Raw genomic sequence first — 25,187 nt, 5'->3', positions numbered from 1 at the left:
GTATTCTTAACCCTAACTCATATTGTCAGAATCTATAGCAGAGCAGGATTTTCAGTTTTTGACTACCTTTACTGAAATCAGCATTTTGTGCAACTCTCCCTTCTCCCCACCATAATCTTTGCTTTATAAACTCTGACATTGATACTTCCTTCCTTTTCTCTCACTCCTTTTCTCCCTTTCTTCCTTCCTCTTTTAACTATTCTCTAAAAATGCAACAAAATATAGGAAAGTACACAAACAATACAGAGAGTTCAGTTAAATAACCAAAAGCAATTAGAAAAACTACATATCCTTATAGTTGCAGAAACTAGATATCCATCCAGTCCAGAAGCCCAGCTCATGGGCCAATCAGAATATCATCCCTAATCACCAAAATTTAATCAGCACCTTAACTCAGAGTAATCACTACCTAGATTTTCTTTATCATTATCCCAACTCAGTCATTTCTTTCTAAATAGTATCATTATCTTTTTCTACTTTTCTAACTTGATATAAATGAGACTGTACAATATATACACTTCTGTACTTTCTTTAATGTTATGCTTGTGAGAGTCATCCATGTTTGAGCCTGTAATTTTAGTTTGTAGTTTCCAATGAGACTTCTGCTTCCTCTCCATATCTATTCCTCTGTATGTACCTTGTCTTTTCCCTCTGATTGTTTTTGAAATTTTTCTGTTTATCACTGGTGTTGAGCAAGTTGATAATGATGTGCTTAGTTATAATTTCATTTATGTTTCTTGTGCTTTGGGTCATAGAACTTCTTGGATATATGGGTTCACAGTTTTCATCAAAGTTATTTTTACTTCAAATATTTTTTCTGTCTTGCCTTCCCATGCGTTGCTTTCAGAGATTTCAATTTATGTATACTGGACTTTGAATTACCTTTAAAGTTCTTCCATAGCTCACTGATGATCTTTTCATTGTTTTCAATCATTTATTCTCTCTGTGTTTCAATTTGGATAGTTTCTATTGCTACATCTTCAAATTCACCAATCTTTTCTTCTGCAGTGACTAATCTGCCATTATGCCCAATCTGCCATTATGCCCATCAAGTGTAATTTTCATCTCAGAATTCCGTTTTTCACCTCTAGAAATTCAATTTGGGTCATTTTATATCTTTAATGTCTCTAATTAACATGGACAATCTCTCTTTTAGCTTTCAGAAAATATGGAATAAAATTATAACTTTTAATATGGCCTTTCATATTAATTACACTATCTGTACCATTTCTGAATTGATTTATATTAACTGATTTCTCTTCTCTTATAGGTCATAGTTTCCTGCTTCTTGTCAAGAATTGGTATCATCAGTATTCATTTAGACTTACTGAATAATTACCATTTACCTTGCTTTTAATTCTTTTCCTTCATCTTTGTCCTTCTATCTGGGATCAATACCCTCCTACCTGAAGAACACCAAAATTCTCTGTTGGTGAACTTTTCTTTTCTTTTTCTTGGCCAGAAATATCCTTGATTAACTTATTCTTGAAACACACATTTTCCTTGAGTTTAGAATTCTTGGTTGGCAGCTATTCTGCTGTATTGTCTTATTATTTCCATTGTATATATTAAAAGTCAGCTATCAGTCTGTTTGTTTAAAAATTGCTTTTTAGATGTTCTGTTTATCTTTGATTTTCAGCAGTTGTACAATGATGGGCCTACTTGTGCATTTATTTTGTTGGAGTTCAAAGGGCTTTTGGAACACATGGGCTGATATCCTTCATCAATGTAGGACATTTCTCAGCATAATTTCCTGAAATACTGTTTTTGCCCAATTCCCTCTCTCCTTTCTGTCTGGGACTCCAATTACATTTGTGATAGACTTTATAAATTTTATCTTCTATATTTGTTCCCTTTCTTTAGTGTTTGCCATCCTTTTTTTTTTTTTTCTCTACTATTTTTATTTTGGATATGTTCTTACGACCTAACTTCTAGTGCACAAATTCTCTTTCATCTGTTTCTAATATACAGTCAAACCATGAATCTATTCACTGAATTCTTCATTTCAGTTATGGCATCTTTCACTTCTAGATTTTCTTTTTTTAAGATTTTATTTATTTATTTGAGAGAAAGAGAGACAGCATGAGTGTGTGCAGAGGGGCAGAGGGAGAGGGAGAAGCAGACTCTCTGCTGAGCAGGGAGCCTGACACGGGACTCGATCCCAGGACCCTGAGATCATGACCTGAGCCAAAGGCAGACACTTACCTGACTGAGCCACCCAAGAGCCCCTTTCTTTTCTTTTTTCTTTTGTGTTATTTTGTTTTGAATTTCTAGTTCTCAGCTAAATTTTTCAATCTTGTCTTTATCCCCCTATAACAGTCAGCAAAATTATTTTATACTTTATGTTTATAACTCTAATATTTTCAGCCCAAATGGCCTGTTTCTCTTGACTATTTTTTATGTTACCTTGTTTCATTTTTTCTGGCTCTTTTTCTGTATGTGTGTGTTGGACATGCTGGAAATTAAGTTTAAAAACTCGTTTTTGTAAATGGTTTGAAACCTACAACCCTCTTTTTTAATCTAGTAAATGTTTTACATTTGTTTTTCTCAGGTGCCAGTAGGGACTAGCAATCTGGGTTGATCTTAATTTAATTTGAGGATTGAGATGATTCAGAGCTGGGCAGCCGTCTTTCAGAAAACTGGTTCATTCTTTCTGGTAGGATGCATATCTTTAAGGTTTCGACACAAAAAGCAGGGGGTTTACCATGGTCACTTGCCCTTTCCAGCAATGGGACTCTGAATACCTTTTGTAGAATTAGCAAATGACTTAAGATAAAAACAACTTCAAGTTCTGAATTTACATCTCTGGATATCTATTTTCTCCCAGAACCTAGCCTGACAATTCTTCACTATCTTGTTAGCTCTCTGACGCCTTTAAACAGACTCTATAATTTTTTGTTTTTGTTTTTGGTGTAGTTTTTCTAGTTATCTTCAAGGAGAGTAATGGTCTAAGTTATTTAGACTTTCATTCCTGAAAGAAGTCTCTCCTTTTTCTTTCTCATTTTAAAACAACATATACTATAATTTTGAGAGATAAAAGGACACATTTAATTAAGATATTCTGATACAAATTTTGAAGCAATTATTTCAACATTTTCATACATTTAATGAGTCTCTTATCACATACTACTTTCCAAGTGTGCCTTTCTCAGTCTTGGCTTTTTCCTTCCTTTCTATATTTATTGTTTTTGCACAGGATTTCTGTTAGTTTATTCAGGAGGGATATTTGAGTGGCATATTTTCTTAATCTATATATCCCTGAGAAAATACTACTCCTGACTTCATGCATGAGTAATAACTTCACTAAATATAGAAAATGTGTCCTTTAGAGCAATGGAAATGTTACTCCATTTCATCTAGTATTTAGAATTGTGGAAGAAGAAAGCAAGCTAAGGCTCATCTGATTTTGGTGATTTTGTTTGTAACCTGATTTTGATTGTAACCTGATTTTGATTTTCCTATATGCTTTATAAGCCTTTCTTTATCAGTGATCTTCAGAAATTCTATGAGGCTTTGTAGATTTCTGTTCCTATTTGAGTTTTCAATGCCTTTGTCTATAAATACGTGTACTCTTGTGTTTTGGGTGGAGGAATTGGTTTACATTAGGAAAACTATTTTTCTGTTATTTTTCTAAAGATTGTTTCATTTCTGTTTGTTCTAGTCTCTCTTCTTGGTATTCCCAGGATATGTAGATTTAATCACCTAGATCTATTGTCTATATGTGTCACATTTCTTTCATGGTTAGCATATCTTCATTTCTGTAGTTGCAAACCCAATGCTTGTAGGGTTTAGGCAGGTAACAAAAATAAATAAAGTCAGCCTGGTACAAGAATAGCAAGTGATGAGGATTGTGGAGAGCAAATTTCCCTTTTAAACTTGGCAGCTACCAATCACTTGATATTCATAGCTAATAAAATATTACCAGATTCCATTTTTTCCCAGAAAAACTAAAATCTGTTTTTTTAAATGTAATATTTCTCAGCAGAAAAAATAAATGAAAAAAGACCTCACAACTTACCATTAGGATGATCTTGGTCACACACAGAATGATCTGTCACTTCATTGTCTTTTGTAATATGGTCGTCCTTTGCAGAATCTGCCACAACAAATAAGAAAAACGTCTAGTCAGCATTTTTAACTGGGAAACAGAGCAGCTTCCAGCACTGTCATGATATATCTATCTTTGGAGCATGGAATTTATTATTTTTAAAAAATACCCTTAGAATACTTAAATATTTTCATCAATAAATAAGTTATTCCTAAAGTACTACAGAAGAGGTCTTGTACAAAGTTTATCCTCCTTAGAGGATAGAAATTTGTTTGGGTCATCTTTTTGCAACAAAGAAGAAAATATAAGCAGACTTTATGCATTAGTGAAAGTCTTTGGAGAATTGTGCAAAAGGATATGAAAGGAAGGCAAAATAGAGGAGATTAAAGGAATATCAATGTTAATGTTCTTAATGCTTCCATTACTGCAATTGTTCATATATGGGAGCCTTGAGTCCTGGAAAAAGCCAGATGTAGAGCTTTGAAATCCAGTTGTAATTAAGTTCATCATCCTGAGGAACACTACAAATAGAACAATAGCAAAGGGGAATGCAAATATTCTGTTCTGTGCAATTTCATCCTCTCCCTTGTATAGCATATTTAAATGTGAAATCAGCATAAGTTCATGTTTTTTTGTTATACGATATACTTGCAGGAAATAACATAGCCAAATAGGTTTCAGTGACTATGGACTCTTACAAGACTACACAGGATTCCTTGTTGGATGTTTGAGGCCTCTCTGTAGGCTCTTTAGAAAGCCATCGGAAAAAGCATGTGGGTGGGTCAGTGTGAAGACAGAAAATGGGCCTTTCATTCATTCCAAAAGCATTTATTAAGGGCCAACTCTACGCCAGACACTTATTGAGGCTGGGGAGTCAATAGTAATTGACTCTGCCCTCACAGAGGTTACAATCTAGGGGATATTTTTCTTTTCTTTTCTTTTTTTTTTTTTTTTAAGATTTTATTTATTTATTTGACAGAGAGAGAGAGAGATAGCAAGAGCAGGAACACAAGCAGGGGGAGTGGGAGAGGGAGAAGCAGGCTTCCAACCGAGCAGGGAGCCCAATGTGGGACTCGATCCCAGGACCCTGGGATCGTGACCTGAGCTGAAGGCAGACGAAGGCAGAAGCTTAACCACTGAGCCACCAGGTGCCCCTAGGGGATATTTTTCATGCAGCTAAGAGAGTGGTAATCTGAAGATATCTAAAAGCCATGAGGTAATCTTGTATGCATATGGCCATGGAGCAAACTGGAGATGGCAGACTGAGACTCCTATTACTTACGAATGGGTTCTCTACTGAGTTCACGTGCCTCCATTGAGTTGTAACTCCGAACAGAACTGAATCAGACAGAGTCTCAAATCATTCTTTCTTTCTTTGTTTCCTTATTCCTTTTCCCTCTCTCCCTCCCCACATTAGGAGATCGTTTTAAACAACGCAGTTTGGAATATTATGAGAAAGTTTGTTTCTTGAACATGCCACAAGCAACATTTGATGGACAAGTGAGAAACCTGGGTAGTTAACATATGATTCAAATTTAATAACCAGTGAAGCAAGTATACACCCAAAGTGTATGATTTTAATTAACTGCAAATAATTCCCCCAAGGCAAATGTTTAATTATCTGCACAGCTTCTTATTTCTTTCTGAGACTGACAATAAGTTTCAAAGTCCAAATTTGGAAGCAAAACTGAGCATAGACACATTTTCCAAACTGTTCTCTCACTCTAGTCAAATTGTTTTAAACCGATTCCCATTAAAACATGCCTTTTTAATTTTGGTTCTAACATGTGGATTTAAAAAAAAATCCTTGAATACTTTTTTCCACATTAACACTGAAAGTGAACAATGATTTTAAAAAGGTACTATATGAATCAGGCTCAATTTTAATTTTGAAAATTTTACTTATTTATAGAAAATGGCATCATTTGAAATGTAGGCTTGGGCAATACTCATTTCTCTCAACATTAATGTTTTAAGATTATCCAAGATTTTGCATGTAGTTAAAATGTGTTCATTTACACTCAACAACAATTCATTATGCTTTATAATTTACATAAACATTATGTTTTATGCATCAAATATTACATAAGAAATGTCTTTCAAGAAGCGATTTACATTGAGTTTATGGGTTTATGGTCTAATGAGTCACATAAGATGGGTGAAAGATTTGAAAAATTAATCTCTGGACTGTCACCAAAATCTGTCTCTCTAGAAAATTAATTGACCCTTCAATTTCAATTTCCTTGGAGAGTTGTTTTAACATTGCTAAGGTGACTTCTGATCTTATGTGCTCTAATCTATACATAATATGTTTCATTGAATCTAAGACACCATCAATTGTTATTTTCACTATTATTTTGTGTAGGTAGGAAGAAAACATGCTACCAAAGGAACTGTAACACATTATTAATTTAAGAATGTGTCCTAATTTTAGAAAGAAAATCTACAAAAGACTATATATCCTAGAAATATAATGTTTGAGTATATTCATGTGGACACAAGTACTTATCTTTATGTGATGGCAAGGATTTCCTATCAACCTGACCCATCACAAAACCCACAAGTTACTTTTGTTTTGTATTTGAAATGGTCCCACCTCCACATACAGCAACAAAGCAGGATAAAAGCTGTGAGCTCATGACAGCATCCACGCATGACCACGCGGCTATGAGATTGTTTCCACTGAAGTTTCTCTTTTCAAAGGGCTCTTTGAATCCCTAGTCGCATGAATTTTGGCAAGACTGGATATGGTCCTGAATGTTTTAAACCATAGATCCTATTGTGTTAGACTTAGTTGCGGGTTTGAAATGACAGTGGAGCTTTTCTGACTAGGAGGTGATGAAAGTTGCACTGTATATGTATATAAAATCATTATTCACAATAAGAAAGAAAACATATTGACTATATATGGTCACTAAGAGAGCTTATTATTTCTATGTAAGTTCTATAAACTACTGTGAAAAATGGAGTTGTATATACTAAATTCTTGCAGCACCCTTGGATTCGTATTTTATTTAATTCTAAAAATTATCATTTGGTAATGTTCAAAAAATGTAAAGGAGTTATCACCTAATTCTGAGATTCGGTCAATGTTATTTTAATAGCAGAGAATTGGAATTAAATTTATATGTAGATTGTGACTTTCAAAATCTTTAAGGTCAATGTTCTATTAGAAAATTTTTTCAAATGCAAATATTAAGTAGAATGTTTGAGCCAAAGTTCTAAAGATAGATTATCTTTTAAGATTAACAAGAATAAAAAAGAAATACTTTCCTATATTAAAAAAACTTCCTCATTTAGAAAGTTGAAAAAGGTTTAAAAGAATAGTTAAAATAGATCAAAATTTTAAAAAACATAAAACAGAAATTCTAAAAAGCAGGGCATTTTTAATATAGATTGAAGATGTGATGGTAAGTGATGAAACTATTGCATTTTTAATAAACATCTAAACTGTAAATCAAAATAGGTGCTATCTCTTTTGAAAATGCCTCCTTACAACAAAAGTTCTTAACCCCTAAATATACTCTCGAGGTATAAATCAATATGTAAAAGGTGTACATATATTGTCATGTTCACTTTTCTAGGAGGTAGTTTCCATCATATTTTCACAGGGACCCATGATCCTGACAAGATTAAAGATACCTAGGGAAATTTTTATCTTAATGCCAGTGACACTGCCATTTTACAACAGGTTTTTAGGATTATAATTGAGAATCAGCTACAGAATTTGATGCCCACTCCATGAACTCATCAATGACGGCACTTCTTGAATTCTTAAGGTAGATTTGACTTGAGGGAAGAGCCAAAAACATATACAGATGTGTTTAATAAATGAAGAGGACAATCCAGCTGGTAAACAACATTTTGCACCAAAATTTGAAATGACTATGAAGTATAAAACTGAATGGATGATTAACTGTCTTTGAAAACATTTTCAAGTCAGGAGATGTACAAAATCCACCTAGTAAGAAAGGTAATCCCTGACTACTGTTTAGAGTTGCGGTAGGAGGTCATTTTGGTGTAAAAGTTCCAAGGGGTCTGAACAAAATAAATGTTATGCCTGAAATACTTGCTCTGTAGCGTGTAAACTGATTTGATTATACCAAGCAAAACATTTATCCTGGTCTGCTCATTTGAATCGCTGGTTTATTATGTGAAGCAATTAGAATAAAGTAGTTTTTCCTCCATCTGAACAGTGTGTTTATCCACAATAAACTAGCGTCTCCACAGCCGATTATGGTCTCATTGAAGCTTTGCAATGACTATTCCTTTATATAGGAGAAAATGTATACTGCAATACATTCCCAGAGCATTCAGATGGCAATGATCTCAGCTATGCTCCATCCCAGTGCAGCTGGACATACAAGGCTGGTCTATATTTACCTGAAGAGTAACCAGGTCTGTAGGACAGGACATCGCCCTGAGTATTGGGAGGCCAGACTAAGCTATGGTCATTTGTCTTCATTATGCAATCATTAACCCCCATTAAAAGGGGACCAATCATTCCCAGAGTTATGGAATGTGAGTACTAACAGTCTCTGAGGCAGGGCTGGGAAAACTACCATCATGTACCACTAACTTTGTTTCTATTAGAAAACATATGCCAGATTCCAAACAGTAACTTGTATAAACCAGCTAATTCCTATAGTGCAGGTATTATTTTTCTGCGGTTGTTGTTGAAAATACAAGCAAATAAGAGGATCAGTCATGACGGATGGACACTGGCTTGGGGTTGTGATTCTAGATTTACAACAACAAGCTTCATAATTCTAGGAAAACCCATTCACCTTACATGATCTCGGTTTCTACACCTAGGAATTGAAGGTGTTGAGCCAGATAATCTAAGTACCTTTCAAGGCTAATCTGCTGATTTGTTCAAATTACTCTTTGTTCTGACAACATCTCTCTATAAACATTCAGGCTTCCCTCATTACCTGCCTACCTGAGCTGGACTCTTCTCACTCTGAGATTTTTACTGTCTATTCATAAAATAAAGGTTAACTGTGGGGGAAGTGACGTCGGTGCCACACTGGCCATCGTTAACTCTGTGACCCGACGAGGAATCATCACAATGTCTAATAGAACAGCTGGATATGAGGCCAGGCTGGACCATGATGGAAAAAGAAATGCTTAATTACCCTTTTCCATCAAGTTAATTTTTCCCCCTTGGCAATGTAAACAAAGGCAAATCTGCTCTTGTTTCCAGTTGTCTGTGACCTGCTATCCTTGACCTCCATCCTTCTGATTCCTTTCTGATCTTGCCTCCCTCTCTCTTGCTAAACCTTGCACAGCAGGATTTCTTGACATCCTTTTTTTTTTTTTTTAATCTGACCAAACCACAGGCATGAAAAGTAGCTATGGTTCTAGGTGGAAACTGACTTAGAATTCTATTAAAATGTTTGTCTATAAATCAGGGAGTGTTTTATTTACGCTTTTTAATTCAATCTGATAATGAAAAGTCTTTGAGGGGACATTCCCTGTAGGAGAAATGATGAGGGCTTTCTGGACCCTAACTCTGGGCAGAATCACAGCCTGGCCACTACTTCTCAGTTACTTTATTTTGTGGAGAAGTTGAGGCAGTAGACACAGTCTATCTCCAGATTCATAAATGCTTCAACTTCTGGGCACACGTTCGTTTTAGCCAGATGCTTGGAGAGTGCCTGGGATGCCAGGGACCCAACATTGCTGAGAGCCAGAGGGATTTCCTATATTCCTATGGACTGAGTCAAAACTCACCCTGTTGGAACAGTCTTTTTTCCAGTCTTGTTTCCCAAGTGATGTAAAGGGACATGTTTAGAGACTAAGATAAGCATTTGGACCTTTTGTGGGAGTTACCATTTTATGTGAACTTCAAAGACCTGGATGATTTCTCCTTAGCACCTATTTGCTCCTCATATCTAGAAGGATCCACAAACCCATCCAAATGAAAATGGATGTGCTTACTTTTTTCAGTTTTTTTTTTTTTATTCAATGTTCCGCTGTGCTATTGAGTACAGTTCTATAATATGAATGGCTGCAGAGTGGTTCACTTTGTGGATCTGCCACAAGCTATTTTACCATTGCATCTATTATTGGACGTTCAAATTAATCCAATTTCCTGCCATTCTAAATAATCCTATGTTGTTGTGATACTGGGTGTCCCAATGCTGGATTCATTCCACTCTTCTTTCTCTTACCTCTTCCCAGCCCGCTCCCACCTCTGAGGTATAGAGAGTTTGGATCTCTCTATAGAGAGACTTGTAGTAGACAATGCCCCACCAATATCCCACTGGGCTACTCCTGAGATCGCAGCAGATGGTTCCAGGAGATGGGTTCCTTTCTGAGACTCTGACTGAGGGCATTTTTCCTTGGATGAACCAGAAGTACCCAGCAGCTAATGCCCAACTAGAAACTCCCCAAAGGATTTAGGAAATACAATCTGTTTCCTCACCTCTTTGGGAGACAATTCTGAATGTGCTCTATACTTCTTAGAGAAATAGAGCCCCAGTTCCCCTTGTCTGAGAATTTTGCTTTTGGAGACTCCAGAGACAGCCAAGCTAGTCACTAACCTGTCTTCTACTACTCAGCAGCAAAAATGTGAATGTTTACCTCATTTTGATTTACAGCCGTCTTGTGCCGTGCTGCCTTTAATTAAGGAATGTCAGGGAAAGTGCCTGCCACCTGATTAGGTAAAGTTGGGAAAAGAGGTTGCTATGTTTGGCACCATATAATCTTAAAAGCTGGGCCACAGATGACTGATGAGGGATTGGCTCTGGGCAGTCATCTGTGGGTTGGCCAACAGACCTTAGGGTGGCTGATAGGACAACTCCACCTATGAGGAGAGAATTAGTATTGGATTATGCTGAGAGGAATCCATTAGTTCCTTCGGAATCCTTTAGTCTTAGAGCATTTGATGGTCAAATAGACAAAGTTTCAAAGCCTAGAGTGGTTTAAAGGCAGAGATTCAATGGAAGAGAAGGGAGGAAACACAAGCTCCCGATGGGGTAGAACAAAGGAGCATAATGAGTCACCTGGTGGCTTTAGAAGAGTAGAAAGAGGGAAAGAAGGTAGTAAGTTTTGGATGCTCCTTGAGTGGACAGCTGTTTGAGGAGTTGCTGAGTCTCTGGAGGAACTGCTTGAGCTGCTGTTGCCCCCAGAGGACCCAGTTCTTGGGGCTGCTGAAGTGGCTTCCTTCCTCGCTGACTTTCCTCCCAACAGCAGTAATCTCAGTGTCCCTTCTGCAGAGCTTGTGAAAGCTGGGCTTCACTTCCTTTGTAGTTCTTGCAAGTTCATTGTCTAATTTTAATGTGTGCAGATACTTCAAATGTTTCTAAAGTGCCTTTTACAAACACTACGGTTAGAAGTATGACATTCTTTTAGATCCATTTTTTTAAAACACTCACCTTTTTAGGCATTTCATATGTACAGCACCCTCATGAACCTTGTACACAGATTGAAAAATACTGAACCAAGAAACTTAGAGAAAGTTAAAGAGGGGAACAGCGTGGTCATGCAGAATAAAACAAGTTCAGTAAATTTCATTTTCTGATATGACCCTGGTGGGGGAAAAATCAGGTGACATCTGGTATTACAGGAAATGGGGTGTATAAAGGCATTTGTATGATGAAGGCAATGTTTTGCCTCATAAACAGAAAAACGTGTTAAAACAAAATATCTCAAAATGTGATTTTATGAGGATCTTGGGAAGTATACTAAGGATTAACTCAAAAGTGTTTTTTTTTTTTATTTCCAGGAAGAAATAATAATAAAATAATTTACTTTAATCCACTACCATTTTACACTAGATTTCACTGAGTTCTAGAAATCATTTTAATAGATTTTTCTAATGTAATGACCGACTATATTAATCTGCTTGGGCTGCCATAACAAAACGCCATAGACTAAGTGGCCTAAACAACAGAAATTTGTTTGTTCCTAGCTCTGGAGGCTAGAAGTCCAAAACCAAGCTACTGCTGATTTCGTCTCAGATGGGGGTACTCCTTCTGCTTTGCAGCAGGCTGCCTTCTTGCTGTGTCCCCGCAGGGATCAGTGTGTGTGCAAATGGAAACTCAGAGATTGAGATCTCTCTTTCTCCCTCTTAATAAGTCCACTAATTCTATCATGAGGGCTCCACCCTGGGGACCTACTCTAAACCTAATTACCTCCCAAAGACCCCATCTCCAAATACCATCACACTGGGGGTTGGGGCTCCCCACAGGACATTTGTGTTTGGTGAAGACACAAGCATTCCCTCCATAACACTGACATGTGCATTTCTGCACATGTGTATTTGGATGACTTATTTAACTTTTTTTTTTCTAAGATTTTATTTTTAAGTAGTCGCTGCACCCAACGTGGAACTCGAACCTACAACCCGCAGATCAAGAGTTGCACACTCCACTGACTGAGCCAAACAGGGGCCCCTAACTTTTGAATGTGAGCTATTCAGGTTGATATCCCTGCTGCATCTCAGAACAAAATCTGAACAGGGATGTGGAAATGGAATCTTCCCTACATGTAAGGTTCCCTTTCCCCATCTCAATTCTCTGGAGTTCATTTTCATTGATCCTTCAACTGTATCAAAGAGTCACTGTTTGGACAGCATGGAGAAAGTCGTGATAAGGGAATCTGGGGTGATATCTAGAACAATAACTGGCATTGGACTCAGCTAATCAGGATGGACATATCGCGGTCCTGGAGCCTGCTGGTGGGTCCCAGATGACAGCATGGCAGTGAGATTTACTTGCAAAGAGGAGAGTTAAGTCACCGTTTGCCAAACGCCATGGAAATACATTGGTATTTTAAAAGTCTCTGCAGCAGTCCCAGAGTGTACTGGCAGATTATCAGTTCTGCTTATAGTACAGAACTAGAGTGATAAGTTTCTAAAAATGATAGTGAGAACAGTTTAATAACCAACCATCTCTGATGTTCTCATATTGGTGGGAAAAAATGAGAAGTAGCTTCCTTGTTATAGACCAAAAAGATCTACAATGTAAGGACTGAATAATCCTCCAACACACATTTGTGCTCACATCCTGTTTTGCGGCCTTACCTGATAAAGCCCCACTGCAAACAGAATCAGCGCCAACTTTAGGTTGGTAGTACGTCTGTCTGGAACCCTGCATCCTATCCAGGCCAGCATCGCATCCCCTGTCCCTCTGCTATGCCCACACTACTCTTCTGTTCCCTACATCACTGGTAAGGAAAACATATCTGAGTGTGGTGACCAAGTGAGTAGCTGCAGCTGGTGGCCTGATGGCTGTCTGTGTTGTGAGATGTAAGGGGACCTGTTCCAAAATAACTACTCTGTCACTCATCGTTCCCACAGAAGCATGTCATTTTTTGGGGACTTGAAACTTCTTTCTTTGGGAACTTTTTAAAAATGCAGTTCTTCTTGGAAAGATCCTCCTTGAGGCCATTTTGCTGTAATGACTTAATAATCAGATGGGTCTGGGGGCACCTGTGGTGCTCAGTCGGTTAAGCGTCTGACTCTTGTTTTTGGCTCAGGTCATGATCTCAGGGTCATGAGATTGAGCCCTGTGTTGGGCTCTGCGCTCAGCAGGGAGTCTGCTTGAGATTCTTTCCCTCTGCTCCTCCCCCTACTCTATCTTTCTCAAATAAATAAATCTCTAAAAAAATAATGAAAGGGTCTGATGTCAACTGAGAATAAGAAAAGGATGACACTGAGCAGAAACCAAGAGTGGGGGAAGGACCTTAATGAAATGGAGGATGCAGGAGAGCCTCTGGGCAGCTTATGTTTGTCCTCTGGCTCAGACTAGTACTAAACAGGTCACTTTAAGGGGAAATCTCTATTTGTTGTTGAGGAGGTTGCCACGGGGCGGCGGGGGGGGCGGGGTTCGGGGGCTGCTGAATTACAGTGTATGCCATTTCCATTACTGAACACTTCCTGAAAAGATGTGCTCATGATTTTTGAGGGAAAAAACCCTGGAATTCTCAGCTTTTCATTGAAGATAAATATACATAAAGAAAAGTGCAAAATTCATGAAGTATATAGCTTGATGCATTATCACAAATTGAACATCCTTGTGTAACCAGCACCAGCTCAAGAAACACAACATATCCAGTATCCTGGCAGCTCTGCTCATCTCCCCTTTCAGCCATTCCCCTCCCCTCCAAAAATTACCACTCTGACTTTGACAGCATGTATTAGTTGTCCCTGTTTTCAGACTTTATATAAAATGGAATGGTATACAATACATGCTCTTCTCTGGTTTCCTTTGCTCCGTATTACGTTGGTGAAATTCATTCATATGGTTGCTTGGGAAAGTGAATTTTAATTGGGCTATGAAAGCTGGTCAAGTCAATAGATCCTGCGGTGAATCTTATTGGTAGAGTGAAAAATAATGTTTTTTTTTTTTCTCTTTTCAAACATCAAATATTCACTGCTTCCCCATACTTTGCCTTCAACTTATTATTTCCTTACTACAGTGGTTCTTAAGTATTAGCATGCCCTGGGATCCCCTGGAGGGATTTTTAACACACAGGCTGCTGGGTCCCTCTCCCAGAGCACCTGATGGAGTAGCTCTCGGGTAAGGCCTGAGAGATGGCATTTCTAAGAACATCCCAGGTGATGCTGATCCTGCTGCTCCAGGGACCGCTCTTTCAGAACCACCACTAAAATATATTGAATTTGTTAACCAAAGCCCCATCTGTGTGCACTTCTCTTCTGTATCTAAGTCAACTTGCATTTAGAGTGGGATTTTTAAAATAAGTATCCTCATATGGGCTGCCCACAGATTTTCCATTGCAGGGAGAGCAAGCACCTCATATGTGGTGAGGAAGGACACAGCTCCAAGAGGGGCTGAGTCTGTGAGATTCATATCAACATGTGAAGATGTGAGAGCCACTTCAGAGCATCTCCTTGTTAACAGTGGATATACCGGATCTTACCGCTAAAAATCTGAACCTCCTTGCAGCTTCACATATACCCAGAAAGAAAAAAAAAAAACAAAACCTGCCCAAGTGTCAAGAAAGGCTCAGGTCATATCGCTGCTGCTTGTATCAAATCCTGCAGGCAAGAGCTCCTAAAGAATCAAGCTTCAAGACTAAAAGTGATAAACCATCACTACAACATATTTCCTCTCAAGCTAATTCTAGATACTGTCCAATACATTAGCCACCAGCCACGTGTGGCCAGTGAGTCCTTGCAATGTGGCAAGTCTGAACGACACGTTCTGTAAGTGGAAAATATGCAACTGAGTTTTACAGACTCAGGGCAAAAAAAAAAAAAGAATGTAAATATATCATCAATAATTTTTATATAGACTTCATGATGAAATTATTATATTTTGGATATAGTTGTTAAATAAATATATTATTTTTTAGTAATTTTTTAAAAGATATTTATTTATTTGAGAGAGAGAGAGAGAGCACACAAGCAGGGGAGGGGAGGATCAGAGGGAGAGGGACAAGCAGACTCCACGCTGAGCAGAGAGCCCGTAGTGGGGCTCAATCCCAGCACCCTGAGATCATGACCTGAGCTAAAGGCAGATGCTTAATCAACTGAGCCTCTCAGGCACCCCAATAAAATATATTATTAAAACAATTTTTACCTCTTCCTTTTTCATTCCTTAATGTGGCTATTAGAAAATTTAAAATTACATATGTGGCTCTCATTTGTGGCTCATATTTATCTCTATGGGACAGTGCTGTTCTAGAGAACTTGGTATTAGCTTTAGTTACACAAATAATTAAAGACATGTTTATTTGAAGGCTAGAGTTATGAAGATGGGAAATCGCATCTTGCCAAAGGATGGTCCATCAGAAACTAGAGAATCTAATTGGGCTTATAGAGAAGCACCTGCAAATGCTAATAGGGGTAGATGAGGAGAAGAAGAGTCTAATTAGGTATAATCAGAGAGGATGTTCTGAGAAGGAATTAGAGGAAGAAAGAGAATGATAAATTTGTAACCACCACCACACTAAAAAACTATTTACACCCCAACAATATTTAATAGTTGAAAATTTTTGCTTTATATTGATTTGACCCAAACTTCTTAGTCTGGCCTTCAGGGCTCTAATTTAGCAACTAATTAATGAGTGGATAGATGGATCCATCATGAAGCCAAGTGGATCTATTCATCGTACTGAAAACAGGTTGTCTGATGTCCTACTTCCACCCTTTCATGGATGCTCTTCTCAATGAGAATAGCTTCTCTCTACTTTATTACCTTTGTGCATCTTTCAGATCCCAGCTCAGATGGGTCATATTCTCTACCCTCATTTCATAGATAATCCCAGGCTAGAGATGCTCCTTGACTCCCAGCTCCTCTAATATGTTTCAGTGTAATCCTTCCTTGGTGCTTGTCATGCTTTATCTGGTTGGTTAGCTGTCTTACATGCTACCTATGTGGCCTCAGACCACTTACCTCCTGGCACCATGCTTCTCTTTCCTTGTCTGTACAGTGCGATGATAATTGCATTTATATCATGGATGAGAGTGGAATGAGTGAAAACATGTAAAGTTCTTAGAATAGCATCTAGTGTATAAAAAGGGTTAGATAAATATTAGCTGCTACTATTATTGTTCTTGCTGATATTGGCTATGTAACTAACACCTACATATCTCCTTTTTCTATCCAGACTGTAACTTAAAGGGCAAGAACCATATTTTCTTCTTTATATTGCAGAGTCTTACAAAGTTAAAACCCAATAAATATCTGTTCATGGCCATAAAAACACCCATACATTTTAAACCTTTATTTTTTTTTTTAAGATTTTATCCATTCATTTGAGAGGGGGTGGGGGGGGAGCAGAGGGAGAGGGAGAGGGACAAGCAGACTCCATGCTGAGTGCAGAAGCCCACACAGGGCTCAATGCCATGACCCTGTGACCATGACCTGAGTGGAAATCAAGAGTCAGATGCCCAACAGACTGAGCCACCCAAGTACCCCAACACCCATACCTTTTAATTGGTACTTGGTACTTTCTCTAGGTCAGACTGTGTACTAATCAGGGATAAAATGATCAACAACACATACACTGTCCTTTCCCCCATGAAATTTAAGTTACAGTGGAGGGAGATGGACAAAGGACAAGTATGCAAAAGAAAAAGAGGTTTACATAGTTACAGATAGCAGTAGATGTTATGAAGTGATAAGAGGGGGCTGGGAAAAAGGTTTAGTGGAGGAGGGTTCCACCTAAAAAGATGACCAGGGAAGGCCACGGTGAGCATGAAGCCCAGTGAGGGGAGAGAAGGTTCTGTGAGGTAAGAATGGAGCAACAAGGGGAGTTTACAATGGTGCACCCTGCAGGTTACAGTTAGGTGTTTGCATTTTACTTTGAGGGAAACATGAAGGTATTACAGGAATTCAAGACAGAGTGGGCTGTAATCTGTTTATTTTGGTTTGTCTGGTAATGGCAGTAGGCCTTAGGAGCAGTCACCTTTTACTTGACTTACGTAATGAGATGATATTCAAGTACAATATATTAATATGACCATTAATTTTTTACCTATATAGGTTAGCTGACTCATAGAGGGTTCAAATATATACACTTGACCTTAGACTCACTAAAACTAGCTGTCTGTATAACACAACTATGTGAATTCCAAGACCAAATATAATAACTGCCAATAGGAAAACCAATAAGCAAACTCATGAATCAGAGTTCTGTTTGAGCCTCTATTGCAAACCTGCTCATTTATTAGCATACGTAAAGATCCTGTTGTTCAGGACAGGTGGCAGTTTTGAGGGAACCGCTTTAAGTATGATTCTGGAATAAGGAAGGATATAAAGAATGAATAAAAATTATAGAGTGAGTCGGCTGTAAAATAGCAGGCAAAAATCCAAACATATTATCATTTAGACCTAGGCATTACTGTCTTTAGAATATAGCAGAGCCTGGGTGGCTCAATCAGTTGAGCATCTGACTCTTGATTTCGGCTTGGGTTGTGATCTCAGGATCCTGGGATTGAGTCCCATGTGGGGCTCCATGCTCAGCAGAGAGTCTGCTTGAGGATTCTCTCTCTCCTTCTCCCTCCATCTTCCCCCACTTGTTCACTCATGTGCTCTCTCTCTTTAAAATAAATAAAAAAATCTTAAAAAATATAAAATATAGCAGACAATCTAATACATACTATTGTCCTTGAAAACAGAAATGTGGAAAAAAAAAAAAACCCTAAGTATTTACCACTCACTTTTTGCCTGTGGGATGAGCTGATATCATAGTGTGTGTGATTTTCTTAATACAGATCTGACTTATGGCATAAGGAGAAAAAAACCCCACAGAAATGAAAGACTTTTACTTTTTGTTTTGTTTTGTTTTCAAAAAGTCTCAAGCTGAAGTTTATTCTTTTGTCCTCAATACTTGTGTAGCTCTGGGCTAGTTATTCATCTTGAGTCTTGGTTGCCTCATTTGTAAAATCAGGGAAATAAAATAAAAATAATAATGATGATCATGACTAATAATAATAATAATACCACTCATCTCTAGGAGATACCGGGTACCTGTTCAACAAATCAGTTTCCCTCGTCTTAGTCACACGGGAAGGAAAAGCCTGCAGGACACAGGAACATCTGTCCGGCAGCCAGGCGGGGACAGGTAACTGAGTTCTGGCCAGCAGAAAGTGGGCAGAAGTGCTGGGTGTCACTCTTAGGCCCAGCCATAAAAAACCCGCTGTCAAACCCTTTTTCTCTCCTCCTTAGTTGCTGACTGGATGTCAAGACTCGGGAGAACTTTGTGGGCCGCAGGCTGGAATTCACAAGCCTCCATCAGCTTGAGTCCCTGAATGACAGTGTGGAACTCCGCCTCCCACTGTGGACTTTTTGGACGTGAGAAAACACATTTCTCCTGTGTCAGTTTGACGTTTGTGTTATAGCAGCTACTGTTACCTAACTCATAGTCCATCTAAAAGAGTCACTGAAAGAATTATGTGAGGCGATGACATTTGGGCATTATATTTTTCCGATTGCCATTATTCTTCAAATCCACCTAGTTAGGATCTATGTACAAAGCTCTTAGGACACACAATTTCTTTATTCATCTGAAAGCGTTTTCAAAATAAAGGGAAAATTAGCAAAGATGACATGACATGACAGAAAAGATATTTTGAGGGTGAGGGGGAGGAATATAATTATTATTTTTTACATCTCACCTCCATTTTTTTTCTCTTGAAAAACTAGCAGAAAACCTGTGGAAACAACAGTCAAATCTAGTTTCCCATGGGGTGATAGCTTATGCTCAGGAAGATTTTTTTTCTTTTATTATTTTCCTCCCAGAAAGTGTATTATGTGGTCTGATAAGATAACTTCTCTCAACTTGTAGATGAGTCTGCCAGTATCACAGAAACATCCTAAATCATAGATAAAGCTGGGAGAAATGTTGTCTTGTACAGATTTATTTGGGTCTTAAAACACAGTGTGCACGTGCGCGCACGCGTGTGTGTGTTTGCGCGCACGTGCTGTTTTGTGTATGCACATGTGTATGTGAGTGTTACTGTCCCTTCTGCCTGTCTTTCCACTTTAATTTGACACATCTGGTGCAAAATATCAGGGCAAATTTCTAAATGAAATAGGAAGACAAACTTTTCAGTAAATGCCAACAATGCTTGTTAGGAAACCTTGTCTTTGTACCTGATTAAAATACCTTCCAGTCTCCATCACTAGCTAGCCAATTATTCCTTTCTTTTTGTTAAGGAATGCAGTAGTTCTGAGACATTCTCTGTCTTTCTCTCTGACTTGCTCTGTCTCTTGCAATAAATATACCCCCCGGGAACCGTGGTGGAAAGAATAGATGACAACAAGTATCATTAGGAATGAGGCAGGACAACATATTTCTGCTCATGAAAATATCTATTGTCAAAAACTATGATAGGCTACATCCTTTTCTGAAACTTGGGAGAATGTTTCCTCAATAACACTGTACTTCCACAAATTTAAGAAACTCAGACCTTATTTTTTAAAAAGTAATTTTATCATTGCTTATTCTGTCTTATAATAGTGAGTATGATTTATTGAAATCAAAACTTTATGTTTCTTAACTCTTTTGGAGAGGATGTGGAATTGTTTCCCAAAATGTGTTTTGTTGGATTTAAAAATAGTCTACATATAAAAAGAGTAAGAAGCAAACATTTTTTTTAGTGAGATTTGGTCAATTGCTATGGGATATGTCATATGCTTCCACCTCACCTGACCTTTTCAGTGCATGTGAGCATGTTGAGAAATCTGAGAAATCTGTAGAAACTACTCAACTTTGTCTAACCTTGTAATTTTGAAACATTTTTGACTGTAGAACTCTTTTTATAAGAACACTGATTAACAGCCTGATGAATGCTATAAAAATTTTAAACATGGTAATGTCTGAGCAAGAGCCCCATGATGTTGCTTATGGATGTGGAGCCAATTCTTTAATTTAACCTTTCTCTAGTGTCTTTGCTCACGTAGAATACGATCATGTGCCATTGCACATGAACCATTGTCCGGATCTCTGTTTTTCAGTGAAGTCACGTTTATGTAGTGGCCAAAATACATATCTTCAAAATTAACTCTGGAAATCCTTTCAAATTCCTTTGAAGTACAGCATTCAGTTTTTAATTCAAATATTAACGTATATTTGCTTTAAAAAAAAAATCATCCAAAACTTTTTTTTTTCTTAACCATGTCCTTTTTTTCTTCTGAAGCTTACATGGGAAAAGGGTAAGGACATAAAATGAACCGAGAAGTAGTCCGTGTTTACTGCTAAACTCTGAATTTTTATTGTATCTATTGTATTATACTAGGGTATAAATAGGCACAAAATTCTCATGAAGTCACATACCAGACCACCTCATGACCACTAGAAAATATTGCTTTTCTCCATATAATATTACAGCTAAAAATTAGTTTCTGTCACTGAAAATATGTTATCATTGAGTAAGAGAAGGGAGCTGAGCTTTGTTTGCTTTCTTCTTCTTCTTCTTCTTCTTCTTCTTCTCCTTCTTCTTCTTCTTCTTCTTCTTCTTCTTCTTCTTCTTCTTCTTCTTCTTCTTCTTCCTCTTCTTCTTCTTCTCCTTCTTCCTCTTCCTCTTCCTCTTCCTCTTCTTCTTCTTCTTCTTCTTCTTTTCCTCCTCCTCCTCCTCCTCTTCCTCCTTCTTCTCCTTCTTCTTTTTGTTTATCTTGTTACTTTCTCTGAGGTACTTTGAGGTGTACTTTAATGTGACCTAAGTACTTTTTAAATCTTTCATAAATATAAATTTATTCCATTTATTTAAGCTAAAATATTAAAAACAAAAACAATTCATCCATTTTTCCCACTCATCATCCCCCGCCTCTGGCAACCACCATTCTGTTCTTTGTATCTGTGAGCTCTGTCTACCTTGGAGATCTTGTGGGTTTAGTTCCAGACCACTGCAATAAAGTGAATATTGCAATAAAGCAAGTCAAATGAAGTTTTTGATTTCCCAGTGCATATAAAAGTTATGTTTACACTACACTGTAGCTTATTAAGTGTGCAATAACATTATGTCTAAAAAAACAATGTATGTACCTTAATTAAAAAACAGCTTATTATTTAAAAAAAGCTAATCATCATCTGAATTTGCAGCAAGTCCTAATCTTTTTGTTGGTGGAGGGTCTTGCCTCCATGTTGATGGCTGCTGACTGACCAGGCTGGTAGTTGCTGAAGGTTGGGGTGGCTGTGGCAATTTTTAAACCAACACAACAGTGAAATTTGCCATGTGGATTGTCTCTTCCACAAACTATTTCTCTGTCACGTGTCACATTTTACCCACAGTAGAACTTCTCTCAAAATTGGAGTCCATCTTCTCAACTCTGCCACTGCTCTATCAACTAAGTTTATGTGATATTCTAAGTCCTTTGTTGTCATTTCAAAAGTCTCCACATCATCTTCACCAGGAGTGGATTTCATCTCAAGAAAGCACTTTCTTTGTTCATCCATGAGAAGTGACTCCCCATCCATTCAAGTTTTCTGATGAGATTGCAGCAATTCAGCTACATCTTCAGGCTCCATTTCTAATTCTAGTTCTCTTGCTATTTCTACCACATCTGTAATTACTTCCTCTGCTTAAGTCTTGAACCCCTCCAAGTCATTCATGAGGGCTGGAATTAACTTCTTCCAATGTTGATATTTGGACCTTATGATATAATACTATTATTATCCTCATTTTACAGAGGAGGAACCTAAAAAAGTTACCTAAGTCATACAGCAGTGGTGTTGTGAATTCAAAATAAATTGAGGCTCATAAAGCCTGCATGACTTGCACAAAGGACTCAAAATTAGGTCTGTGAATCTGAAAATAGATCACAGGGATGCTTATACTAATTTAGACCTATTTGGACTTAAATTTAGGTCCAACATTGTGTATTGGGCAAAGGGGTTGCAATCCCACTCAAATAATCCCCATATCCTAATCTGATGATTTTGTTTCCAAATCTCACTCACTGTTACAAATATATAATTACAGTCACACTTGATTTGTAAGGAAAAATAATATATATATGAAAATGTAATTGTAAGGCGACTGCTACTTGACTTCCAATGGCCACTTGAGAATATTTTAAACTGTAGTAGATAAATACACTTTTAATACTAAAAAGAAGATAAATGATTTTATCTACTTTCATCCATTTAATCCAATTTAAAACATATTTAATCAAAACATTTGAAAAGCTTATTGGAAAAGCTTCATCATAAATTAAGCATAAATAATGAGCTTCAATCATAGCAAATAATCTATATACATTTACCATTTAGAAGGAATTTATTTTGTTCTCTGATAGGGGAGTAATATCCAAATAAAAGTGAACAAATAGGGAAGTCTCTGCCTTGAATTTACCTTTGTGTTTTTCTAGCATGACATTTTGGGGAAAATTCATTTCTGAAATAGGAGAATTCTGAAAGGGAATTCCCTCTATTGGGACCATTAATAATAGTAATAAATATTTTGGCAAAATGGCCATGATATTAGGACAGTTATAAGTGGCTCATTTTCTACCATAGGCTGTATATCCAATATTGAGGACCTACTGTGCACAAGTCACTGTGTTGGACTTGGTACAGGACATGCAAATGAATGAGACTTGGTTACCTGGTTTTCAGATACTTACATTCTAGTGAGTTAGAGAAGTCCTGTATATAACTAATATTGATACAAGGTGACGGTAAGTTTTGAAGTTTTACAAACAAATTGACAAGAAACTGGAAGAGACAGTTCACTATTGCATGGAATGAAATGCAATGAGGAGGGGAGAAATCAAGAAAGGTGAAAAGGTGCATGTCCCTCCCCTGCAACATCTAGTAAGATTCTTGTCATAAAAATATTTGTTCAGATTATTGTTGATGGGAAGAAGGAAAGGAAGGAGAGAAGGAGGGGGGAAGAAGGGAATGATGGAGTAGATGACTCATGTTAGGGTAACATATTGGAAATGAACTTTGAATCTTGAAGAAAACAGATGTGAAAGAAAAAAGGCAGAACGCTATACAGCAAGGGGGTTTGGGAAATATCACATATGTGAGCTGGGTTACAGAACAGAGCATGTGCAGGTGTAGAGCCAGACTATATGGAAAGAGCATGGGTATTATGCAAAGGAGTTTGGACTTTATATCTGGTGGGGTAGATGAGAGGTTTCTATGCACACATTTCATCGTAGGACTAGGTTAGGGTCAAAGTTGCAATGTGGACCAAGTAAGTTGGCTCCAAACTCCCCCTGCCATTGCCTTAATCTTGCTGCCCTACTCACCTAGTTTGGGTCTCAGCTTTCCCATGCTGCCCTCTGACTACTCTGGACCTACCTGCATCGTACCCCCCCCCCCCCCCCCCCCCAGGCAAGGAATATCTCTCGCTCCAAATGCATGCTGTGGGAAGCAGTATTGTGTGATGAAAAAAGCACGGGCTTGGGTTTAGGCAGACTTGGTTTCCAAATTCTGGTTCTACCTTTTGGGTAACTAGACCAGTTACTCAAACCTTCAGAGCCTTAGTTACCCACAAAATTGGGACAATAATCCTGACCTTTAAAAAGTAATGAGATAGTACTTTACACCCATTGGACTGGCAAATATTAGAAAAGAACAAAAATCACAATCGCCGATGGAAATACCAATTGTTACAGCCTTTAGGGAAAGCAATTTGGCAGTATCTATTAAAAACACATACTCCTCAAAAGCAGAACTCACACTCTTGGAATCTTTCTCATACAAATAAAAGCACTGCTTATAAGGATATATGGGCAAAGACATCTATGTAGCATTGTCTGTATGGCAATAAAGTGGGAAGAAAGTGCTTGCTTATCACAGAAGAATGGCTGAATAAATTATAGTACTTCCAAGCAATGGAGTATCACAGGAGCTTTAAGATGGATGAATCAGATCTACACAAAATGACTCAGATGGATTTCCACAAAGTTTTGCTGCCTGAAACAAAACCAGGTTCAGAAAAGTGTGTAGAATGTGATATAATACTTATAAAAGAAGTATATATATATATATATATATATATATATATATATATAACCATGATAGAAATTTTGAGCTTCCTACTGTGTATCAGGCACTCCTTGACATGTATAAATGGATTGCCTCATTTTAATGTTCAATATCCTGTGATAGAGGTGTTATTTTCATTACTAATTTCCTGATGAGGAAACTGAGGTGCAGAGAATAAAGAACCTGCCCAAAGTCAGACAGGTCATGGTAGAGCTAGAATCTGGACTCCAGAAGTTGGATAAAACAATATACTTAAATATACTTAATCGGTATATTTTACTCACTGAATAATTGGAAGGTGGGAAGTAAGCAAACAATAAAAAAGGGGAAATTGCATTAAAATCACACATTATATGATCAACTTATGTAAAATTTTGTGTGAATGATGCATGAAAGGATGGATGGTCCTCAAAATGTGAATGGTAGTAATCTCAGGGTGCTGTGATTACTTATGTTTTAAAAATTCTATTCCTTATACTGCCTTTCATGATTTGATTTTTTTACAATGAATATACATTATTTAAAGAATCAAAAGAGGAATAAACTCTATTCATTGTAGAAAAGACAAAGATTTGCATGCATTTCCATATATTGGATTCTTTTTTAAACAGAAATGATCATGAACATTTACAAAGTTAAAGAACATTCCTGGCCAGGGGCGCCTGGGTGGCTCAGTCGTTAAGCGTCTGCCTTCGGCTCAGGTCATGATCCCAGGGTCCTG

At 37.5% G+C, this 25,187-nt stretch overlaps 1 protein-coding gene across 1 annotated transcript in view; it reads right to left on the bottom strand.

The window, feature by feature from the left end:
- MACROD2 (mono-ADP ribosylhydrolase 2) overlaps positions 1-25,187 on the bottom strand; it is a 1,298,181-nt gene that overhangs the window by 71,252 nt on the left and 1,201,742 nt on the right. Inside the window, exon 10 of the mRNA XM_032419411.1 lies at positions 4,019-4,096. Coding sequence (XP_032275302.1) covers positions 4,019-4,096 — 78 coding nt within the window. The remainder of the gene's footprint in view (positions 1-4,018; positions 4,097-25,187) is intronic.

Source organism: Phoca vitulina, unplaced genomic scaffold (assembly GCF_004348235.1).
Source record: "Phoca vitulina isolate PV1807 unplaced genomic scaffold, GSC_HSeal_1.0 scaffold22, whole genome shotgun sequence".
Lineage (NCBI taxonomy): Eukaryota > Metazoa > Chordata > Mammalia > Carnivora > Phocidae > Phoca > Phoca vitulina.
Note: the sequence above shows the minus strand (reverse complement) of the source record. Positions and strands in the feature narration are given on the sequence as shown.